This window comes from Mirounga leonina, unplaced genomic scaffold (genome assembly GCF_011800145.1).
Source record: "Mirounga leonina isolate KUSES-001 unplaced genomic scaffold, KU_Mleo_1.0 Mir_82, whole genome shotgun sequence".
In the NCBI taxonomy this organism is placed as follows: domain Eukaryota; kingdom Metazoa; phylum Chordata; class Mammalia; order Carnivora; family Phocidae; genus Mirounga; species Mirounga leonina.
In genome coordinates, this window is record NW_023270825.1 from 26,584,648 (window position 1) to 26,604,342 (window position 19,695).

The window sequence follows — 19,695 nt, forward strand, 5'->3', positions numbered from 1 at the left end:
ACCATTACCATCAGGTATCACATATAAAAACAGGAAAAAGGAGATACCCACCTAGCTTGGCCTCAGATGTGTCCATCTCCCATTTGCTTTTCGGAATGTAACCCTAAATCGCACACAGAGAGAAGCTCGAAGGGTTAGAAAGAGACACATACATGCATATCACTGTTGAACTGGAAAAGCATTAAAACTGGGAACGGATTCAGTTTCCACTCACTAGTTTTATATATATATATGTGTATATATATATCCTTAGGGAAAACACGTTCTCATTATCTCTGAAGAAACTGAATTACCCAATTCACCCAACTTCACTGCCCGGATTTCAGAGTAGTCACTTCAAAATAGTATCATGAAGGCGCTTTGAGGCAGCTACAGTTCGGGACACACAGTTGTAGTCCGAACAACAGCTGGACAGCAAATATGGTGAGGACGTACGGTCGTTACTGTGCTAGTATTAATACCATTCAGAGTAGCAGAGGATTTATAATAACTAGCTATTTTTCTAAATACAACTGCGATTCTCAAGTGATAGTAGCCATGAGGTACAAAGAGTGTTCTTCAAGACAGCTACTTTATATTGCAGTGTAATTTTCAGTACTCGAAAGAAGAAAACATGGTATCACTGAACACAACTATGAAGTTCCAACTTCATTTAAAAATGACTCAACCCATTTACCGGTTAGATCTTACAAAGGCTGTTTTTTACTGAATCAATGTGACAGCATTTCTTTTTCATTGGTTGGAACCTAGATTATTATTTTCAATGTCTTTTAAAATGACATTTTCCTAATACATGAAAAACCAGAAATCTCCACAGGCAATTTACATTTTATTTAGTAAAAAAAAAGACCTGGGTGGTTTATTTCAAACAAAGTCCCATACGATTTTCAAATTTCCCAATATACCTATTTAACTATGTAGTAATCCTTTCGGCTTATTCACCTAGCAAGTGTACGGTTATGATTCCTCTTTTCCTTCACTTGGACTCTGTTCTCTATTAGATCCTAACATACAGAACTTTAATATTAGGGCTTATTATATAGAACAGATTCATCACAGGTGTCAGCATCTTCTTTTAAGAATCAGTGTCTCTACTCTTGGGAATATCCAAGTTCATGGAACAGACTGACACAAAGGGAGGCTGGAAAGGATGCTGAACGCTTCATGACAATAGCTGCTGGGTAAGAGTACTGGAGCATCAGAGTTCTTCCAGGAAACCTATAGGTGTGGTACACTTCTAGTCTTTAAGCCAGACTAATAATTCGCTTTCAACTTATTAGGTAGTACTTCAGGTTACAAATCATACCATCTTTCCCAAATACATTTCTAGAACAAACCAAGACAAAGCTATGCTGAAATGATGGCGCTAAACGTACTGATGAGATCTGTACAAGTGATATCTCAGAAATCACCTGAAAACCTTGAGCAGCACTAGAATAACATATTTATAGATTCTGAATCATATCTACTAGGTTCACTGAAGCGCTAAAGAAGGAAAAATATCATACCAATGATCCCCCAAAAGGATTCTCTTAACCAAGAAAAGTTTAGATTCCGCCCAGTTGCAGTCATCAGTACAAAGCAGAAAATGCAAAGTTTATTGAGAATTCCATTAAAATGGTCTGAATGACATTAGACTTGCTCTTAACCCTTTGGTTAAAATTCTCCAAGAATCTTTTACTCTTGGAATAGAACCCAATAGTAGAAGACCTGGATTCAGCATTTTTGAATGGGTTAAGAGAAGTTTTATAAAGATAAGCAAAATGAGTATATTAATTTCCTCCTGCTGGAACCACCCTGTTCTTCCTTAAAACTGTATCATCTTCTCACTGGTTGAAATGTTAGGCCACTTGGAAATAAAAGAGATAGTCCAGCAGGGTAGAGTTCTAAGGCTTCCTTGCCATGTTTTTTGATGTAATAATAGAGTATTACAGTGTGTTTCACTTTTCAAAATAAGTAGCACATTCAATTAAAAGTTCCGAGCTTTGACCTACACCTAAACAAGTCAGATGTTATGAACCATATCCTGAACTGAAATCTCCACAAAAGGAAGACGGAGCTTCAGAAAGCTAACATTATAGACTTCTCACATGATCTTTCTAGTACACACGCTGCAAGTAGCTGAAGAGGTCATTAGCCATATTCCAGAACAGCGTGGGCCTTTAAATGAACTTCCTGCCTACATTTTAGATCATATATATCAAAAAAAAAACAACCTAATTAAGAAAAAAAATTTTGTTTAAAGAAAAAACATACTGAGACTCAAATGCAATTAACTTTAAAGCTTATTTTTTAATCCGCATATGAAATCTAGGAATGTAGAGGTTGACACCATCTCTATGTACACACAGTTTCTTTTCAGAGTCCTCTATATCACACATGGGTTTGATGGGACCACTCCTTAGAGAGTCTGTATTCTCTAGGGTAGGAATCAGGGTTCTCGCTTTGTACATTTCCAGAAGAATATGAGAAGCAGCTTTAGCAAGGGCTGAAGTATTAAATAAACCAAATAATATTTTGAATTAAAAAAGCAACACTGTTTCAAGGCATTGCTAATCTCTGTGCCTCATTAGCAAACACTGAAAAGTAACATAATTCTACAGGTCGCATATTTTTCAATGACAGGGTAAGGCAAACATCTCTACAGAGGTGTGATCAAAAGCATTTACAGTAGGTACACGGGAACTTTGAACTCACACTATGGAAGCCTCTAATCAGCCTAAACAAAATGCATTGCCTACACACTCAAATCATTTTCCCAATCACTTAAAAGGATAAAATGCAGAAGAACAAATCCAGCAGTCAGTGACAACCCTCTGCCTCCTCATTCTAGAAGTTCTTCTGCCTCAGTTGACAGCAACTCAATTTTGAAATCTCATAGCAAAGAAGAGACAATTATGCATATGTTGGGTAGGCTGTACCACATATCTGCTGGAATGTAAGAATGCCCTTTCATATGTAATTGATTTTCTTAAAAAGTATACTCCCCTAAAGCCACCCACAAGTAGATGAGTGAGTACAGGGTAAGTTTCTTAGCATTCTTAAAATTTTCGTGTAACAACACAGTGGAGGGTTCTTTTGGTCAGGGGAAAAAGAAAAAGTATCCAAATGTCTCCTTGAAGATGATTACGGAAACTTTTACCATTAAGGTGTAAATCAACAGTAGTAATCTGACCATAGATCTGAGATTAAACCCTTAAAAATTTTAATAGAGACACTTTGTTCAAAGTGGTTGGTCTGTCTCCTACCAGTTCGCTTTCCTCTTCCTCTGCATCTTTCTTTTCTTCCTTCTGTTCTTCGATATTTGCATCAAAATCTTCCATCTCTACCTATACCACCCCCCCCCCAAAAAAAAAAAAAGATGCGTTAACATTTAGGAAAATGTTGAGTCCCTCACTGAGATCTGAAACAGCACAGGTGGCCAAAGCAGGACAGCACATAATCACTGTTACATCCTAAGTAATTTTTAAACCCTAAACTTTGCAGCAGAACTTATAAAAAGACAGACTGATAGTCCTGCCTTTCATTTTCCCGGGATATCCAACTTTGTAATTCCTTATGAAGCTGAGTATAATAATCTATGCTAAGTTGATGTTTATCCGTTTTGAATGCCTATGATTACTAGGATCTCTCTTTAAAACCTTTAGCTAGTATTTTTCCAATCAAGTAAAACATGTGTATGATTCCAATTTCAAAATGTAAGAAAGGGTATAGTGAAAAGTAAGATGATGATTGGGCGCCTGGGTGGCTCAGTCGTTAAGCATCTGCCTTCGGCTCAGGTCATGATCCCAGGGTCCTGGGATCGAGCCCCGCATTGGGCTTCCTGCTCCGCGGGAAGCCTGCTTCTCCCTCTCCCACTCCCCCTGCCTGTGTTCCCTCTCTGGCTGTGTCTCTCTCTGTCAAATAAATAAACAAAATCTTAAAAAAAAAAAAAAAAAGAAAAGATGATGATGGTAGCTTGGCCCAGAATGGTAGCAATGCAAATAGAGAGTAGATGGATTAGAGAAGTATTTATAAGGTAAAACTGACAAAACTTGTAGCCTGACTACATGCTGGAGGGTTAAGGTTGAAAGTCTGTATAACAGAATAAAGAGCAAAGGATAACAGAGAGTAGAGTCAAGGTTTCAACAACCAAGTGATTGGTGGGTCTAATTACTAAGATAGAGAATACCAGAAGAGGAACAGGTTTGTATGAATTACACAGTGGACAGGTTGAATTTGAGATGTACTAAAGTAACACGTTTTTTGGTAGAGAATTTGGAAAATAATGGCAGAATTATAAAAATCACCCATAATCCCTCCACTAAGATATAATTAGTGTTAAGATACTGATAAAATTCATTTGATTCTTCACAATTTAATATTAAGGGCACATATGTGGCAATCTAAGCTACCGGAAAGATTATCTATAATGTGCAGAATGGTACGATCCTAAGATAAATAGAGCCCTAAACAACTCCAACATTTTAGGACTGAGTAGCAAGAAAAGCCAGCAAAGGAGACTGAAAGGGATGGCCAGAGAGGCAAGAGGAAAACCAAGAGAAGGTGGACTCACAGTAGCCAAAAAAAAATGTTGTAAAGAAGGTAGACATGGTCAACTAAGTCATATGTGGCTGCAAAATTAAGCAACAGAAGTGAGGATTATCTATTGTCATGGAAATCTTTGCTGAGAAAGTATCTGGAGAATGGCTGGGGCAGAAACCAGAGGAAATAGGTAGAGAAATGGCCTTGGGAGGTAAAAACACATAAAAACACAATGACAACATTAAGTATGGAAAACTCTCATTCACAGGAGCTCAAACCAAACAGAAGTACACAACTGATTAAAAGAGAAAAATCTTTCCTTTTCCATGATAAAGACTTACTTTCACCAAATTAATAACTGATTTAGGCATAAATTATCAATGAGTGAAAATCTGGTGAGGAATAGACTATTAACAAAGTATCTCCCTACAGATTATTACAAAGGATAAAGGTAGAAAAATTTGGGGGCGCCTGGGTGGCTCAGTTGGTCAAGCGACTGCCTTCGGCTCAGGCCATGATCCTGGAGTCCCTGGATCGAGCCCCGCATCGGGCTCCCTGCTCGGCAGGGAGTCTGCTTCTCCCTCTGACCCTCCCCCCTCTCATGTGCTTTCTCTCTCTCATTCTCTCTCTCTCAAATAAATAAATAAAATCTTTTAAAAAAAGAAAAAAAAAAAAAAGAAAAATTTGATGGATACCACCTGAATCAAGTGATCAACATTTAAATCACCAGGAATGAAATAAATTGACATCATATGGCTTCTGATATGATGCACTAAGGACCCAACATCACTTATGTAGCATTCCTGGTAATGTTTAACCTAAAACGAATCATGTGAAAACAACCAGGCAAACCCAAATTGAGGGGTATTCTACAAAACCACTGGCCTGTACTCTTCAAAAATTCTTTGTCTTTCCGGACAATGACATGGCTGAGGAAGTATTTTTTTATATTAGGACTATATCCTGGATTTTTAAAAAATTGCTGTAAAGCACATTATGGGAACGTTTGGTGAAATGTGAATATGGACGATATATGAGATAATTCAGGAAATTTAATTCAGGAAATTTGTACTACTTAATGTAGTACTCTATCAGTGTTAAATTTCCTGAATTTGATAATTGGGACTTCTAGTTTTGTAAGAGAATGCCCTTGTTCTTGGGAGGTACATACTGAAATACTGTATTGGGGTGAAGGGTTAAGGGTTATGAGGTTTACAACTTAACTCTGAAACGGTTCCACAATCACAGTGATAACAATAGTAGTAATAAGAAGACATATATATTTATGTCACATCCATCAAAATCCTAGAGGAGAACACAGGCAGCAACCTCTTTGACCTCAGCCACAGCAACTTCTTGCTAGACACGTCTCCAAAGGCAAGGGAAACAAAGCCAAAAGTGAACTACTGGATTTCAATGAGATAAAAAACTTTTGCACAGGAAAGGAAACAGTTGACAAAAACAAAAGACAACCGACAGAACAGGAGAAGATATTTGCAAGTGTCTTATCAGATAAAGTATCCAAAAGTATCCAAAATCTATAAAGAACTTACCAAACTCAACACCTAAAGAACAAATAATCCCGTCAAGAAATGGGCAGAAGACATAAACAGACATTTCTCCAAAGAAGACATACAAATGGCCAATAGACACATGAAAAAATGCTCAGCATCACTCCGCATCAGGGAAATAGAAATCAAAACCACAATGAGAGTATCACCTCACACCAGTCAAAATGGCTAGAATTAACAACTCAGGAAACAACACATGTTGGCGAGGATGCAGAGAAAGGGGAACCCTCTTACAATGTTGGTGGGAATGCAAACTTCCCAAACTGGTGCAGCCACTCTGGAAAACAGTATGGAAGTTCCTCAAAAAGTTGAAAATAGAATTACCTTATGATCCAGCCATTGCGCTACTAGGTATTTACCCCAAGGACACAAATGTAGTGATCTGAAGGGGCACCTGCACCCCAATGTTTATAGCAGCAATGTCCACAAGAGCCAAACTATGGAAAGAGCCCAGATGTCCATCGACAGATGAATGGATAAAGAAGATGTGGTATATATAAACGATGGAACATTACTCAGCCATAAAGACTGAAATCTTGCCATTTGCAACAACATGGAGTTAGAGGGTATTATGCTAAGCAAAAAAAGTCAATCAGAGAAAGACAATTATCATACGATTTCACTCATATGTGGAATTTAAGAAACAAAACAGAGGAGCATAGGGGAAGGGAGGGAAAAATAAAACAAGATGAAATCAGAGAGGGAGACAAACCATAAGAGACTCTTAATCACAGGAAACAAACTGAGGGTTGCTAAAGGATGGGGGTTGGGGGATGGGGTACCTGGGTGATGGACATTAAGGAGGGCACTTGATGTAATGAGCTCTGGGTGTTATATAAGACTGATGAATCACTGACCTCTACCTCTGAAACTAATAATACACTACATGTTAATTAAATGAATTTAAATGAAAAAAAGAAGACATACATATCTATATAGAGAAAAATGTGGCAAAATATTAACAATCAGAAAATCTCAATGAAAGTTGTACAGGTGTTCTTATACGATTCATGCAACTTTTCTGGAGTTTAAAATTTGTTCCAAATAAAAAGATGAATAAAAAAAAAGGTCCCTTTTGTACTGCTTTCAAGGCAAAGGCCACTCACCTCTTCAATAGCAGCATCTTGCAGCAGAGAACGAATGTCCAGACGCATCATATGACGAGGTGCAGTTTCCCAGTGGTCAGCCATCTATTGCAAGATTTAGGAGGTCAAGTTATCTCGAGAAACTACTCAAAGAAAGACCAAGTGAGCATTTAAGACAAATTTAACTAATGCTGTGAAATCTAACAGGCCAGTTCCTAGAAGGGCTAGGCCACACCTCTTTCACTTAGATACAAAGGATAAGAATCATTTGTTAAGAAGGTAGAAAAGATTTTCTGAAAGTAAAGGGGATAAACAAGAACTTCCAGACAACAATGATCATACAGACAAAATGAAGTTTAGAATATACACTTCCTATGTTTCCAAAAATCACCTTATTTATTTCTTTAAGTTTTCTTCCATGAATATTTCTTTTGCCACAAGTCTGGTTATCTGCACTCATTTCAGCCAAATATACCTAAGAAAGAAGGAACAGTGATTAAGCAAGCAAATGCAACACTTACATGATAACACAAAGTACTCTAAAGTTCTTTTACCTCAAAACCCTTGGTTTTTGCTGCACTCCAAAACTGGTCAAAATGTCTAACTCTGTCATTGATGGCATCCAGGATGATAAAGGGGAAAAAGCCATCATCCAGAGTCTTTTTGAAAGTTTTGAACATGCTGGTGCGGTAGGTCTCCTCCATCTCAGCTTCATATTCATATTCCATGACCTAATAAGATACCCCAAAAGAGATATGGAGTTAACAAAAACAAAGAACCATCCTAAACCTCTTCCCTGGTTAGCCTCTGGACAGAGATAACTTTGTAGTCTTTCCTTCACACCTAAGTACTAAAGTTTGTGTTCAAAAAAGAGAAAATTTTCTTTGTCTTCAAAAAAGCCGCATTACTCCCTGAACATGTTTTCCTTTCAAAATTATTAATGAATCAGAGTACAATCTGAGAGGAATATGCCATACCTTCTTTTTCACTTTCTTTCCAGAATCTGGGTCTTTTTCTTCTTTTTCCACTTCAGTGATGAAGTAATCATCTAAGCTTAGAACTCTGGGTGCAGGTCCTCCAAATTCTACCTCTTTATCCTAAGAATCATACAGTCAAGAGAGTTAAAGAGAACCTATAGAATAAATTAATGAATGCTCACAGCAAAGTTCCTTCTCATGGCTAAATAATATGCAATCTTCAAATGGTGGTTCAAATCGAGCAGAGGCAAAGATATTTGTTTAAGCAGAACAAAATGTTTATGGGACAGCATCTCCCACATGCGCCAATAGGAATGGATCAAACGGGAAATACCAGTATCAAAATCACGCTGCTTGCTAAGAAGGCAAGTGGCTAACAAAAGCAACTGATTTTTTGGCTTTCCCATACTCACTCGAATAAGTTTTGCAACATGTGTCTTTCCACTGCCAGGCAGTCCTCTCATTATAACAACAATCTGAAACACAATGAAAAACCAAAAAATCACTCAGAAAATATTTTTTTACAATGATGTCTTAAGTGACATATTGTTTTCCAGGATACACCATATGACAGGTCATGAAACAAACCTTAATAAATTTGGAAGGACAGAAATAATACAAAGTATGACTCTGACCACAATGGAATGAAATTAGAAATTAATAGTAGGAAAATTTGAGAAATTCCAAGTATGTGGAAATTAAACTCCATACTCCTAAATAACCAATGGCTCAAAGAAAGAATTTAAACATCAGGAAATACTTTGAGATAAATAAAAATACCAAAACTTATGGGATGCAGGTAAAGCAGCGCTTATAAGGAAGTTTATAGCCATAGTGCCCATATTAATAAGAAAGATCTCAGATCAATAACCCAACCTTCACCCTCAGACGTTGGAAAAAGAAGAACAAACTAAACCTGAAACAAACAGAAAGAAGGAAATATTAGGGCAGAAGTCAATAAAATAGACAACTGAGAAACAATAAAGAAAAATCAATAGAACCAAAAGCTGGTTCTTTGAAAAGATCAACAAAATTGACAAACCTTTAGCTAGACTGACTAAGAAAAAAGAGAAAAGACTCAAATTACTAGAATCAGAAATGAAGGATGGAACACAATTGCCAACTTCACAGAAATAAAAAATTGTTATAAAGGAATACTATGAACAGTTGTATACCAACAAATTAGACACCTTAGGTGAAATGGGCGAATCCCTTGAAAGACAGAGACAACCAAAAATGACTCAAGAAAAAATATATAATCTGAATATACCCATGACAAGTGAAGAAATTAAATCAGTAATTAAAAACTACCTGCAAAAAAAGCGCTCAGAGGCCCACATAGTTTCATCACTAAGTTCCAACAAACATTTAAAGAACTCTTTACAAGCTCTTCGAAAACACAGAACAGGAAGGAACAACTCCCTACTCATTTTGGGAAGCCAGCATTTCAAATCAAGCAGATATCTAAAACCAAAACACCAAAACGAGACAAAAACATCACAAGAAAACCACAGATTGTCTCTTATGAATATGGATGCAGAAATCCCCCAAAAGTACTGGCAAAGAAATAGACTCTTAAGTATGGTGAACAAACTGATGGTTACCAGAGGGGAAGAAGGTGTGGGGATGGGTTAAACAGATGATGGGGATTGAGGAGTTCACGTGTCCTGATGAGCACAGGTGATGTATGGAAGTGTTGAATCACTATATTACACACCTGAAACTAATATAACACTGTTTGTTAACTAACTGGAATGAAAATTAAAACTTAAAAAAAAAAGAACATACACATTTGGAGGTCACTAGGAAAATAGGAAAATAAGCCCAAGCAAATCAAGTCTCCTAATTCTCCCTCTTTTTGTTTCACATGCCATAAAACTAAATCCACTTTCCTCCTCTTCAAAATAAGAGCAGTTAATGAACCTCTTATGAACTGTTTTCTAAAGTTTTCAACATCTTTTTTTGCCAAGCAATCAATCTCTAATTTCTTAAATTCTATAGGGTAAGCAGTTTGAGATTAAATGATGATTTGGAGATGGTAAGATGCTTTGAATCTGATATTACCATGTCACAGAAAAGTAGAGGAATCCTATTCAGGATATGAGAAAGATCTCCTATCAGCCTCTGATCTGCAAGAAAGCTAGTCAGCTACATGGGACTCACTCTCTCAGGTCTGCTCTCTCGGCCAGGCGGTTTCAAAATATCATCCACATTCTTGGATTCGGGTTTCTTCTCGACCCGTGGAGCTGGAGGTGGCTGGTGGCTTAGTGAAGGAGTTGGCAGGGGCATCCGCTCCTCTGGGTAAGTTCTTCGTTCTCCTAGGAGGCCAGCAGTTGAACAAAATGACTATTTATATGGTGATTATTTTAAATTTTAATTCTCTTCACTCATGCTAAGGTAATATAATATAAAATCATGATTTGGGGGCCACTTTTAACCTTAATGAGAGAAAGTTTAAAGGAATGTAAATCTATTAAAATCAAGAAAATGAAAAGATTTAGGTATGATTTCAGGCAAACAGAATGTTCTGAAAAATACCGAAATCATCTTTGTTTGTATTAAATTTAGGAAAAAGTTAAGCAACAGGACATGGAAGGAGAATAGTGCTTTGTTGGATAGTCCCAAGTATGATTTTTATAATCTGTCTGTAACTTCAGCTTTACAGTTTTGTTTTTTTTTAAAAGATTTTATTTATTCATGAGAGAGAGAGAGAGAGAGAGAGAGGCAGAGGGCGAAGCAGGCTCCCAAGGAGCAGGGAGCCCGATGCGGGACTCGATCCCAGGACGCTGGGATCATGACCTGAGCCGAAGGCAGACGCTTAACCATCTGAGCCACCCAGGTGCCCCAGCTTTACAGTTTTATGAACAAGAGTCACCAGCTTCGGAAAGCTTGTTCTTACAAACAGGTATGTGTTTCTAGCTTAAGTGTATAGTGGTGAAAAACCAAAAGCAACCTAAATGTCCAACAATAAGGTTTTATATTTTATCCACTCAATGGAATATCATAGAGCCATTATTATAGTAGGTTTACAAATAGAAAAATGTATATCGTACAATATCACTGGGAATAAGCATGATAAAGAAATGATATATACACTTTGATTACAACTTCACTGATATGTACATGAAAAGAGAATGATAAGAAATATACAAAATTATAATAGTTGTGTAGGTGGTGGGATTTTAACTGATTTTATTTCTGTTTTCTAAATTTCTTTAATAATACAAAAGAACAATTTATGTTTTCTTTCATTAATTACATTATTATTTTTTTTTATTTTAAATTTAAAAAAATTTTTTTTAAGTAGGCTCCATGCCCAGCATGGAGCCCAACTCGGGGCTTAAACTCATGACCCTGAGATCAAGACCTGAGTTGAAATCAAGAGTTGGATGCTTAACTGACTGAGCCACCCAGGCGCCCCTGCACTGCTATTTTTGATAATAATGTTGCCATCTCTGAAAAATCTGTGAGTACACGTTATTGAAAGTTTAAATCCATAGCTACAGTGGGAAACATCTCCAGTGGTTTGCATTCTCAACATCCTCATGGGTAATAAGCCACTGCTCTACCTCCAAACATGGATGGTCCTTCATAGGCTGGTCGGTCAGACTTTCGGTCATAGGATGGCCTATCAAATCCCCCTCTTCTGGATGAGGAATGGTCTTTTTTGTCTCGATATGACTGAGTCCTAGAAGATGTAACAGGAAGTGCTTTAGAAAATAAAAAGAAAAAATGGAGGTCTCTGTCTTACAATGCAGTATTACTATCTGCCCAATTTTCTCCATGTGTAGTTACTACACATAGTAAATATTTTTATTTTTATTTTGCTTTTCCATTTAGATCTGCCTTGCATACACACATCTAAAGAGTTCATGAACTGCAAAAATACACTGTATGCCTACTACTTAAGTAATGACTGCACCTTTATTGACAATACTATTTCTTTTCCTTACTGGCTATCTCCATCTCCCATTTAATTCTCTGGAATTCAAGCTCACAAAGCTCAAAGATCTAGTTTTCTGAAGATTGGTCTGGAACTGTTCTTCCATCTCCACATTATATATACACACATGTATAAGAAGAATACATCACTTACTGAATTTCCTTTAGATACAATGACTTTTGCTGAACTTAAGTCTATGGTAATTTGTACACCTGGCAAAAAGATATTTTTCATAACATACCTATCATCTCGAGGTCGGCGTTCTCTATCAAATCGATCCCGGTCATAGTCAATCACACCCCGATCCCGGTCTCGGTCTCTGTGTGTCTCCCGATCCCTTTTGAAATCTCGATGATCTGCCATGACATTACTCTGACGATCAAAATAAGGCTCACGGTCTCTGTCTCTATCATAACGGTCACGTTGGCCTGTGTGCTCTATGAAAACAATTAATACAAGGTAAGAGCTACACCCCCTTTTCTGAATAAAAGCGGAAAGATGAAAATCTAACTTTAAAACTAGTATAAATTATTGTTCTAAATTCAACTTATGAATTTTTTAACTATATTAAAGGGAGGCCCAGATAATTTTTTTTTTTTAAAGAATTTATTCATTTATTTGTCAGAGAGAGCACAAGCAGGGGGAGCAGCAGGCAGAGGGAGAAGCAGACTCCCTGCTAAGCAGAGAGCCCAATGTGGGACTCGATCCCAAGACTTTGGGATCATGACCTGAGCTGAAGGCAGACGCTTAACTGACTGAGCCACCCAGGCGCCCCAGGAGGCCCAGATAATCTTATTGAAAGGAAAATCACATGAAAATTAGGTCCTAAAAAGGTTTAAAAATACTGGTCTCTCAAACCACCACACACAAGTCAGAATGACTAAAATTAACAAGTCAGGAAACGACAGATATTTTTGAGGATGTGGAGAAAGGGGAACCCTCCTACCCTGTTGGTGGAATGCAAGCTGCTGCAGCCACTCTGGAAAACAGTATGGAGGTTCCTCAAAAAGGTGAAAACAGGGGCGCCTGGGTGGCTCAGTCGTTAAGCGTCTGCCTTCTGCCCAGGTCATGATCCCAGGGTCCTGGGATCGAGTCCCCCATCAGGCTCCCTGCTTGGCGGGAAGCCTGCTTCTCTCTTTCCCACTCCCCGCTTGTGTTCCCTCTCTTGCTGTGTCTCTCTCTCTCAAATAAAATATTTTAAAAAATAAATAAATAAAAGGTGAAAATAGAGCTACCCTATGACCCAGCAATTGCAACACTGGGTATTTACCCCAAAGACACAAATGTAGGGATCCGAAGGGGCACCTGCACCCCAATGTTTATAGCAGCAATGTTCACAAGAGCCAAACTATGGAAAGAGCCCAGATGTCCATCGACAGATGAATGGATAAAGAAGATATGGTGTACATATACAACGGAATATTATGCAGCCGTCAAAAAAGAAGTCTTGCCATTTGCAACGACATGGATGGAACTAGAGGGTATTATGCTAAGCGAAATAAGTAATCAGAGAAAGACAATTATCATATGATCTCACTGATATGTGGAATTTGAGAAACAAGGCAGAGGATCATAGGGGAAGAGAGGAAAAAATGAAACAAGACAAAACCAGAGAAGGAGATAAACATAAGAGACTCTTAACCTCAGGAAACAAACTGAGGGTTGCTGGAGTGGAGGCGGGTGGGAAGGATGGGGCAGTTGGGCGATGGACATTGGGGAGGGTATGTGCTATGGTGAGGCACTGTGAATTGTGTAAGACTGATGAATCACAGACCTATACCCCTGAAACAAATAATACATTGTATGTTAATAATAAAAAAAAGTACTGATCTCTCTGGGACTCCTACCTGTCTCAAACGTTGATCTTTCAGGTAGTGGATCTGGGCGCAAGGTTATTCTTTCTCCATAGGGTATCTGTTCAACTTTATTAGTGGACATATCTGGTGAACCAAGTCAGGGAAAAAGCATTATTAAGAATGAAGCTTAAAGAAGACAAAGCTGAAGCTAACAATTTCTTGAGAATCCCAAATACAAACCTGTCACCATTACTCACCTCGGCCATGGCCATAATCAACAGTCTGTTGCACTGGTGGTGGTTTGGACATTGGTGGCATACCCATAGGCAATGGGCCAGGAGGGGGAATGGAAGGGTGAACATGTGGGGGTGGTAACACTGGAGCAGATGGAATTGTTCCAGTTTCTGGTTTAAATTCTGAATTCAGTCCTTGTTCATCATTTGTATCCCAGAGACCATAGAAAGAATCTTCATCCCAGCGTTCCTGTTCCACAGCTGAAGTTTGTGGCTTTATCACTGGAGGAGGAGGTGGAGGCGGAGGAAGTGGCGGTGGTGGTGGTGGTATTGGGATAGGCGGCCTGGTCACAGGAACAGATGATCTTGCCGGTGGAGCTGAAGGCCTCACAATTGAGCCTGGTGGTTTACCCATAGGAGGGGGTGGTCTATAGGACCCTGGAGGCTGGAGAACAGAGTAAATGCTTTAGTGGATAAGCATACCATCATGTTTTCACACATTAGTAGAAATTAAAATCCGATTCTCCATCCATAAAAGGAAAAGTTGATAAACCGGAGTCACTCAAAATTAAAAACTTTCTGTTTTAAAATACACCATCGGAGAGAAATATGCAAATCATGTATCTGATAAAGGACTTATACTTAGAATATGAAAAATTTTTATTACTTAGTAAGACAAACAATAGAAAAAAATATGGGCAAAAAATTTGGACATTTCTCCGAAGAAGATACCAGAATAAGCACTTGAAAAGATGCTCAACATCATCAGTCATTAGGGAAATACAAATTAAAACTATAATGAGATACCATCTCATACCCAGTAGAATGGCTGTAGTTAATAAAACAGACAATAACAAATGATGGCAAGAATGTAGAGAAACAAGAACCCTCTTAGATTGCTAATGGGAATGTAAAATGGTGCAACCACTTTGGTAAATGACTTAATACTTACTCAAAAGGTTAAACATAAATTTACGATACACTTGGCAGTTCCATTCCTAGGTCTCTATCCAAGAAAAACATATCCACCCAAGGACTTGCACGAGTATTCACAGCAGCATTATTCAATGACCCAAATGTCTATCAATTGGTGAATGGATACACAAAACATGGTATATCCATACAATAGAATACTACTTGGCAATAAAAAGAAATGAAGTGCTGATTCATGGATGAACCTTGAAAACATTAGGCTATCTAAAAGACATGAAAGACCACATATTGTATGAATTCCATTTAAATGACATGCCCAGAAAGACACATCTACAGAGTCAAAAAAGTAGATTAATTGTTGCCTGGAACCTGGGGTAGGAATGAGGATTAACTGCAAACTGGCAAAAGGGATCTTACTGGGATAATGAACATGTTCTAAAACGGGGTAATGGTGATGATTGCAGAGCTTGGTAAAATTTACTAAAAGTCACTGAATCACACACTGAAAATGGGCAAATTCTATGCTATGTAAATTATACTTCAATTAGGTTATTTAGAAAAAGGAAAAAAAAACTGTCTTCAACCTTTTGTTAGATTGGGCTGGTTGGCTCTTGCTATTGCAGTGGTGACCCACTTCATCCTGTCTGATATTCTTACATCTGGAGATCTTCATATTTCTCTAAGCTCTCCCACCTAGATACTTAAGCCTAGGGCTTTTCTTACAATCACGCTCTTTGGATGCCTAGGTGGCTCAGATCGTGATCTCGGGGTTGTGGCATCAAGTCCCACGACAAGCTTTCTCTCCCTTTCCCTCTCTGCCTGCTCTCTCTCAAATAATAAAATAAATAAATAAAATCTTAGAACAAACCAATCTCACTCTTTTTCTACCCTCAACTTAGCAACAGGAGTGTGGATCCAGCTAAGCCCCAATGTCCGCCTTGCCCTGAAGCACCCAATTCTAAGGACTCTTCTCCAATGCCTGAGATTTATGGGCCTGAAGAAAATTATGCATCCTTGCAAATATCATCTGCTGAGACACCCTACATGGAGACTGTCTCTCCTCTTCCTCCTTCCATGGATCTGCTTATTCCGGACAGCCCGATTCTTCCACCAGTCCCAGAGTAAAACTACTACCCACTTCTACAGAGGAAGGAACAGTGAAGAAGGAAGATATGGCCCTGGGCAAGAAACAGAAGATCAGAACCCTGTCCTCTCAGACCCAACTATATGTACTCAATGACAGATTTCAGAGACAGAAATACCTCAGTCTACAGCAGATCCAAGAACTTCCCAACATTCTGAACGTTAGCTATAAGCAGGTTTAGACCTGGTTCCAGAACCAGAGAATGAAATAAGAGGTGGCAGAAACACAACTGGCCAAACAGCAACAGCGTGACTCAGGACAGCTCAGCAACTACAGAACACCCAGGCTTCTCTTCCTATCACTAGGGATAACTGATAAACACTTCTGGAACCTTTCAGTATGGAACAACCATTCCTGCAACAGTCAGACCTGGTGTCCCCAGGCCTGGAACAACAATTCCTGAAACAATCAGCTCCACAACTGTGGAGAGGAATTCCTGCAGCCCCAGATCCAGTTCCAGTCAACTTTGGTCAGTGATGTGGAGTCTATCTTAGAAACTGCTAGGGAAAGCCATGGTGTAATACAGCAAACTGCTAAGTATCTTAGCACCCAGCAAATAATGGATTTATTCCCAAATGACTCTGTGAACATAGAGCCTGGATATGTGTGACGATGAGTATATTATTCAATCTCAATTTGGGCAGTGGCTGTATTACTTCTCCTAGGATTTGTCTTTTAGGGTCCTGTATCTCTGCCTTGATATTCTGTTTCTCACTATGCTTACTGTGTCAATTGAGGGGATATGAATGGAGTATAATCAAAGAGGTTTCAGTAGCATTGGCTGCTATGGACAATGTAGCATGTTTCTGGCTACAGATAACTAGATACAATACTAATTTGGATATCTTTAGGCTTTAGAATCTAACCTCAAGAATAGGAAGTAAAGAGGCGCCTGGGTGGCTCAGATGGTTGGGCGTCTGCCTTCGGCTTGGGTCATGATCCCAGGGTCCTGGGATCGAGCCCCACCATCGGGCTCCCTGCTCAGCGAGGAGCCTGCTTCTCCCTCTCCCTCTCCCTCTGCCTGCTGCTTCCCCTGCTTGTACACTCTCTCTATGTCAAAAATAAATAAAATCTTAAAAAAAAAAAAAAGAATAGGAAGTAAAAATACAAAGGTGTGTGATGAAGGATTATTTGTATTTTCTGACATTGTGAGGCTTTACTTGTTAATAACCTCAATTGTTGTGGTGAAGGGTTAAGCTATAATGTGCTTCATGGATTTCCTCTGCCCCTTGTGTTCTTTTACTATAACTCCTACTTTGTACATTATTCTAGTATTTGCAGAAAGATGTTTTGTATTTTAATGTATTATGATAATAGTACCAGTTGGTTGGTTGGTTTATAGGTTTAAGTACAAATAAATAAAATACCCACTTAAAAAAAAGTTGTCCTCAACACTACCATCCCCTCCCCCCAATGTACCACCTTCTTTTTCTCTGTCCTAGTTAGGGAGTTAGCCACTTAGATATAAATGTCCCAGGTCCACCCCATAACTACTGAATTTCTGTAGGGGGAGATCCTAGCATTAGCTAAAAACAAAACCTCCATGAATAATTCTGATGTTGACCACTTGGTTAAGAACCTCTGCTATAAACTATCTTTCTCACTCTGGTGACCTATCTCTACAAAAAGAGTGATTTCCAGTGAGAGAAATAAACTCTAGCTAGCCTCCTCATTTCTATTCAGTTGTCTGGTTGACAAGAGTAGTTTGTGGCAAGATTGGTACCAACATACAACATCAATACCAGGAAACAACAAAACAAAGAAACTGAATGGGACATTTAGTAACCTCTCCAAGAGGGAGTGCCACTGTAGCGTGCAATGTTCACATTTGTTTTCCCAAAGCAATCACCAAATGTCAACAGAAATGTGTATTAAAGAGATAGCAGAACCTCTCAACAGATAGGTCCTATCTACTCAATATTGAAATCCAGTGGTCAAATTTTATTTTAATCTTTGCAAGCTTGATTCAAATGGTCACTATACTTTTCTCTTAGTTCACTGTGTCTGGTTTGTTTGTTCTTCACTGACAGCTCTTTTAGACCTTCTATAGACCAGCCAACAATATATATTACTTACATATTTACTCATGTATGGGCTGTACTTTAAAAACAAACTTTTTGAGTAACAAAATGGATTTGGCCAATACATAAGAAATGTTGTTTAACTAGAGATAGCTACAGGCTACAGTTAAAGACAAAGGGTTACTACCTAAGAGTAAACATTCGATTATGCCATTTTAAACTTCAAGAAAATGCCAATATAAGACAAAAACTATCGTGTCTGGAGCTATCCAGGCCTGTTTCAAATATCTTAAGAACTTTTGAGACTATGTCTATAAATAAAATAGAAGGTGTTTTCTTCATACTACACAGTGAAAGCAATAGATACATTTTTTAAAAAACAAAACATCCCTACAGTATTTATATGAGAAAAGATTAATATCTACATTAATAATATAAATTGGTAAGAAAAACCTCAAGAGTCAAAGAGTAAATGGGTAAAGAACAAAATAGAATTTTTATAAGAATATAATTAATATGTAAAAAAAACCTCATGTTCACTAATTATCAAAAATGCATATTAAAACATTTTATTAAAACTATTAAATCTACCAAAAATATTAAGTAGCTGATACTTGCAAAGCTCTGGTATACATCTTATACAACTATTTTCAAGAGCCCCTGGTGTATTCCAGGAATCATTAAAAATGTCCTTATTCTGTAACTGAAGTATCCCACTTTGGGAATTTAAGATTATTATTATTATTTTTAAAGATTTTATTTATTTGAGAGACAGAGAGTGCATGCACAAGCAGGGGGAGGGGCAGAAGGAGAAGCAGACTCCCCGCTGAGCAGGGAGCCCAACGTGGGGCTCAATCCTAGGACCCTAAGATCACGACCTGAGCCCAAGCAGACACTTAACCTACTGAGCCATCCTGGCACCCCATGAGCTCTGTTTAGAAGGAAAGACAGACGAGGTAACAGACAAAATACCACAGGATAATGGCTATGACGGAGGCTTGTACAAGATGTTAGAGGGGTACATGTGAAGGCAACCATCTTACACAAGTGGAAGGGAAGATACAGAGTTGAGTTCTAAAAATGAACAAGAATGAACTAGGTGGAGAAGGGGATAAGAAGAGAAAGAAAAGAAACTCCGGCTTTAGAGAACAACATGCATGTGGCAAAGGGATGGAGAGGTAAGAGACTGGCACACTTGCAGAGTTGTAAGAAGCTCCATGTGGAAGGAAAGCAGAGTGTAGGAGAGTGATGGTAATGGTTAAGTAATGGTAAGTAGAGGTCAGGCCAGGTCAGGAAGAACATAAAAGGTCATGCAAAGGACTCTAGATTTTATCCTGAAAGCCATGGGGGAATAGGGAAGCATTCTAAAGCCAGGGTGCACAACAGAGTGAGATTTATGTTTTTGCATGTCCAGTTGGCCAGAGGTCCCATCAGTGCTGTCTAAAGTGAAGCACAAGGGCTCCTGGGT

The 19,695-nt window shown here is 38.4% G+C and overlaps 1 protein-coding gene and 1 pseudogene across 4 annotated transcripts in view; one reads left to right on the plus strand and one right to left on the minus strand.

Moving 5' to 3' along the window:
- The window catches only part of YLPM1 (YLP motif containing 1), a 76,451-nt gene that overhangs the window by 21,705 nt on the left and 35,051 nt on the right, over positions 1-19,695 (minus strand). For 2 of the 4 annotated variants that reach the window (XM_034992613.1, XM_034992615.1), the window contains exons 7-18: positions 14,154-14,574; positions 13,948-14,040; positions 12,342-12,537; positions 11,727-11,845; positions 10,321-10,475; positions 8,571-8,633; positions 8,158-8,277; positions 7,735-7,911; positions 7,572-7,655; positions 7,202-7,285; positions 3,249-3,329; positions 52-103 (exon numbers count right to left, since the gene is read on the minus strand). In XM_034992613.1, the coding sequence (XP_034848504.1) occupies positions 52-103; positions 3,249-3,329; positions 7,202-7,285; positions 7,572-7,655; positions 7,735-7,911; positions 8,158-8,277; positions 8,571-8,633; positions 10,321-10,475; positions 11,727-11,845; positions 12,342-12,537; positions 13,948-14,040; positions 14,154-14,574 (1,645 nt within the window). The remainder of the gene's footprint in view (positions 1-51; positions 104-3,248; positions 3,330-7,201; positions 7,286-7,571; positions 7,656-7,734; positions 7,912-8,157; positions 8,278-8,570; positions 8,634-10,320; positions 10,476-11,726; positions 11,846-12,341; positions 12,538-13,947; positions 14,041-14,153; positions 14,575-19,695) is intronic. The other 2 variants (XM_034992614.1, XR_004676999.1) reach the window with 2 other exon arrangements.
- On the plus strand, positions 15,045-16,816 carry LOC118002458 (annotated as a pseudogene).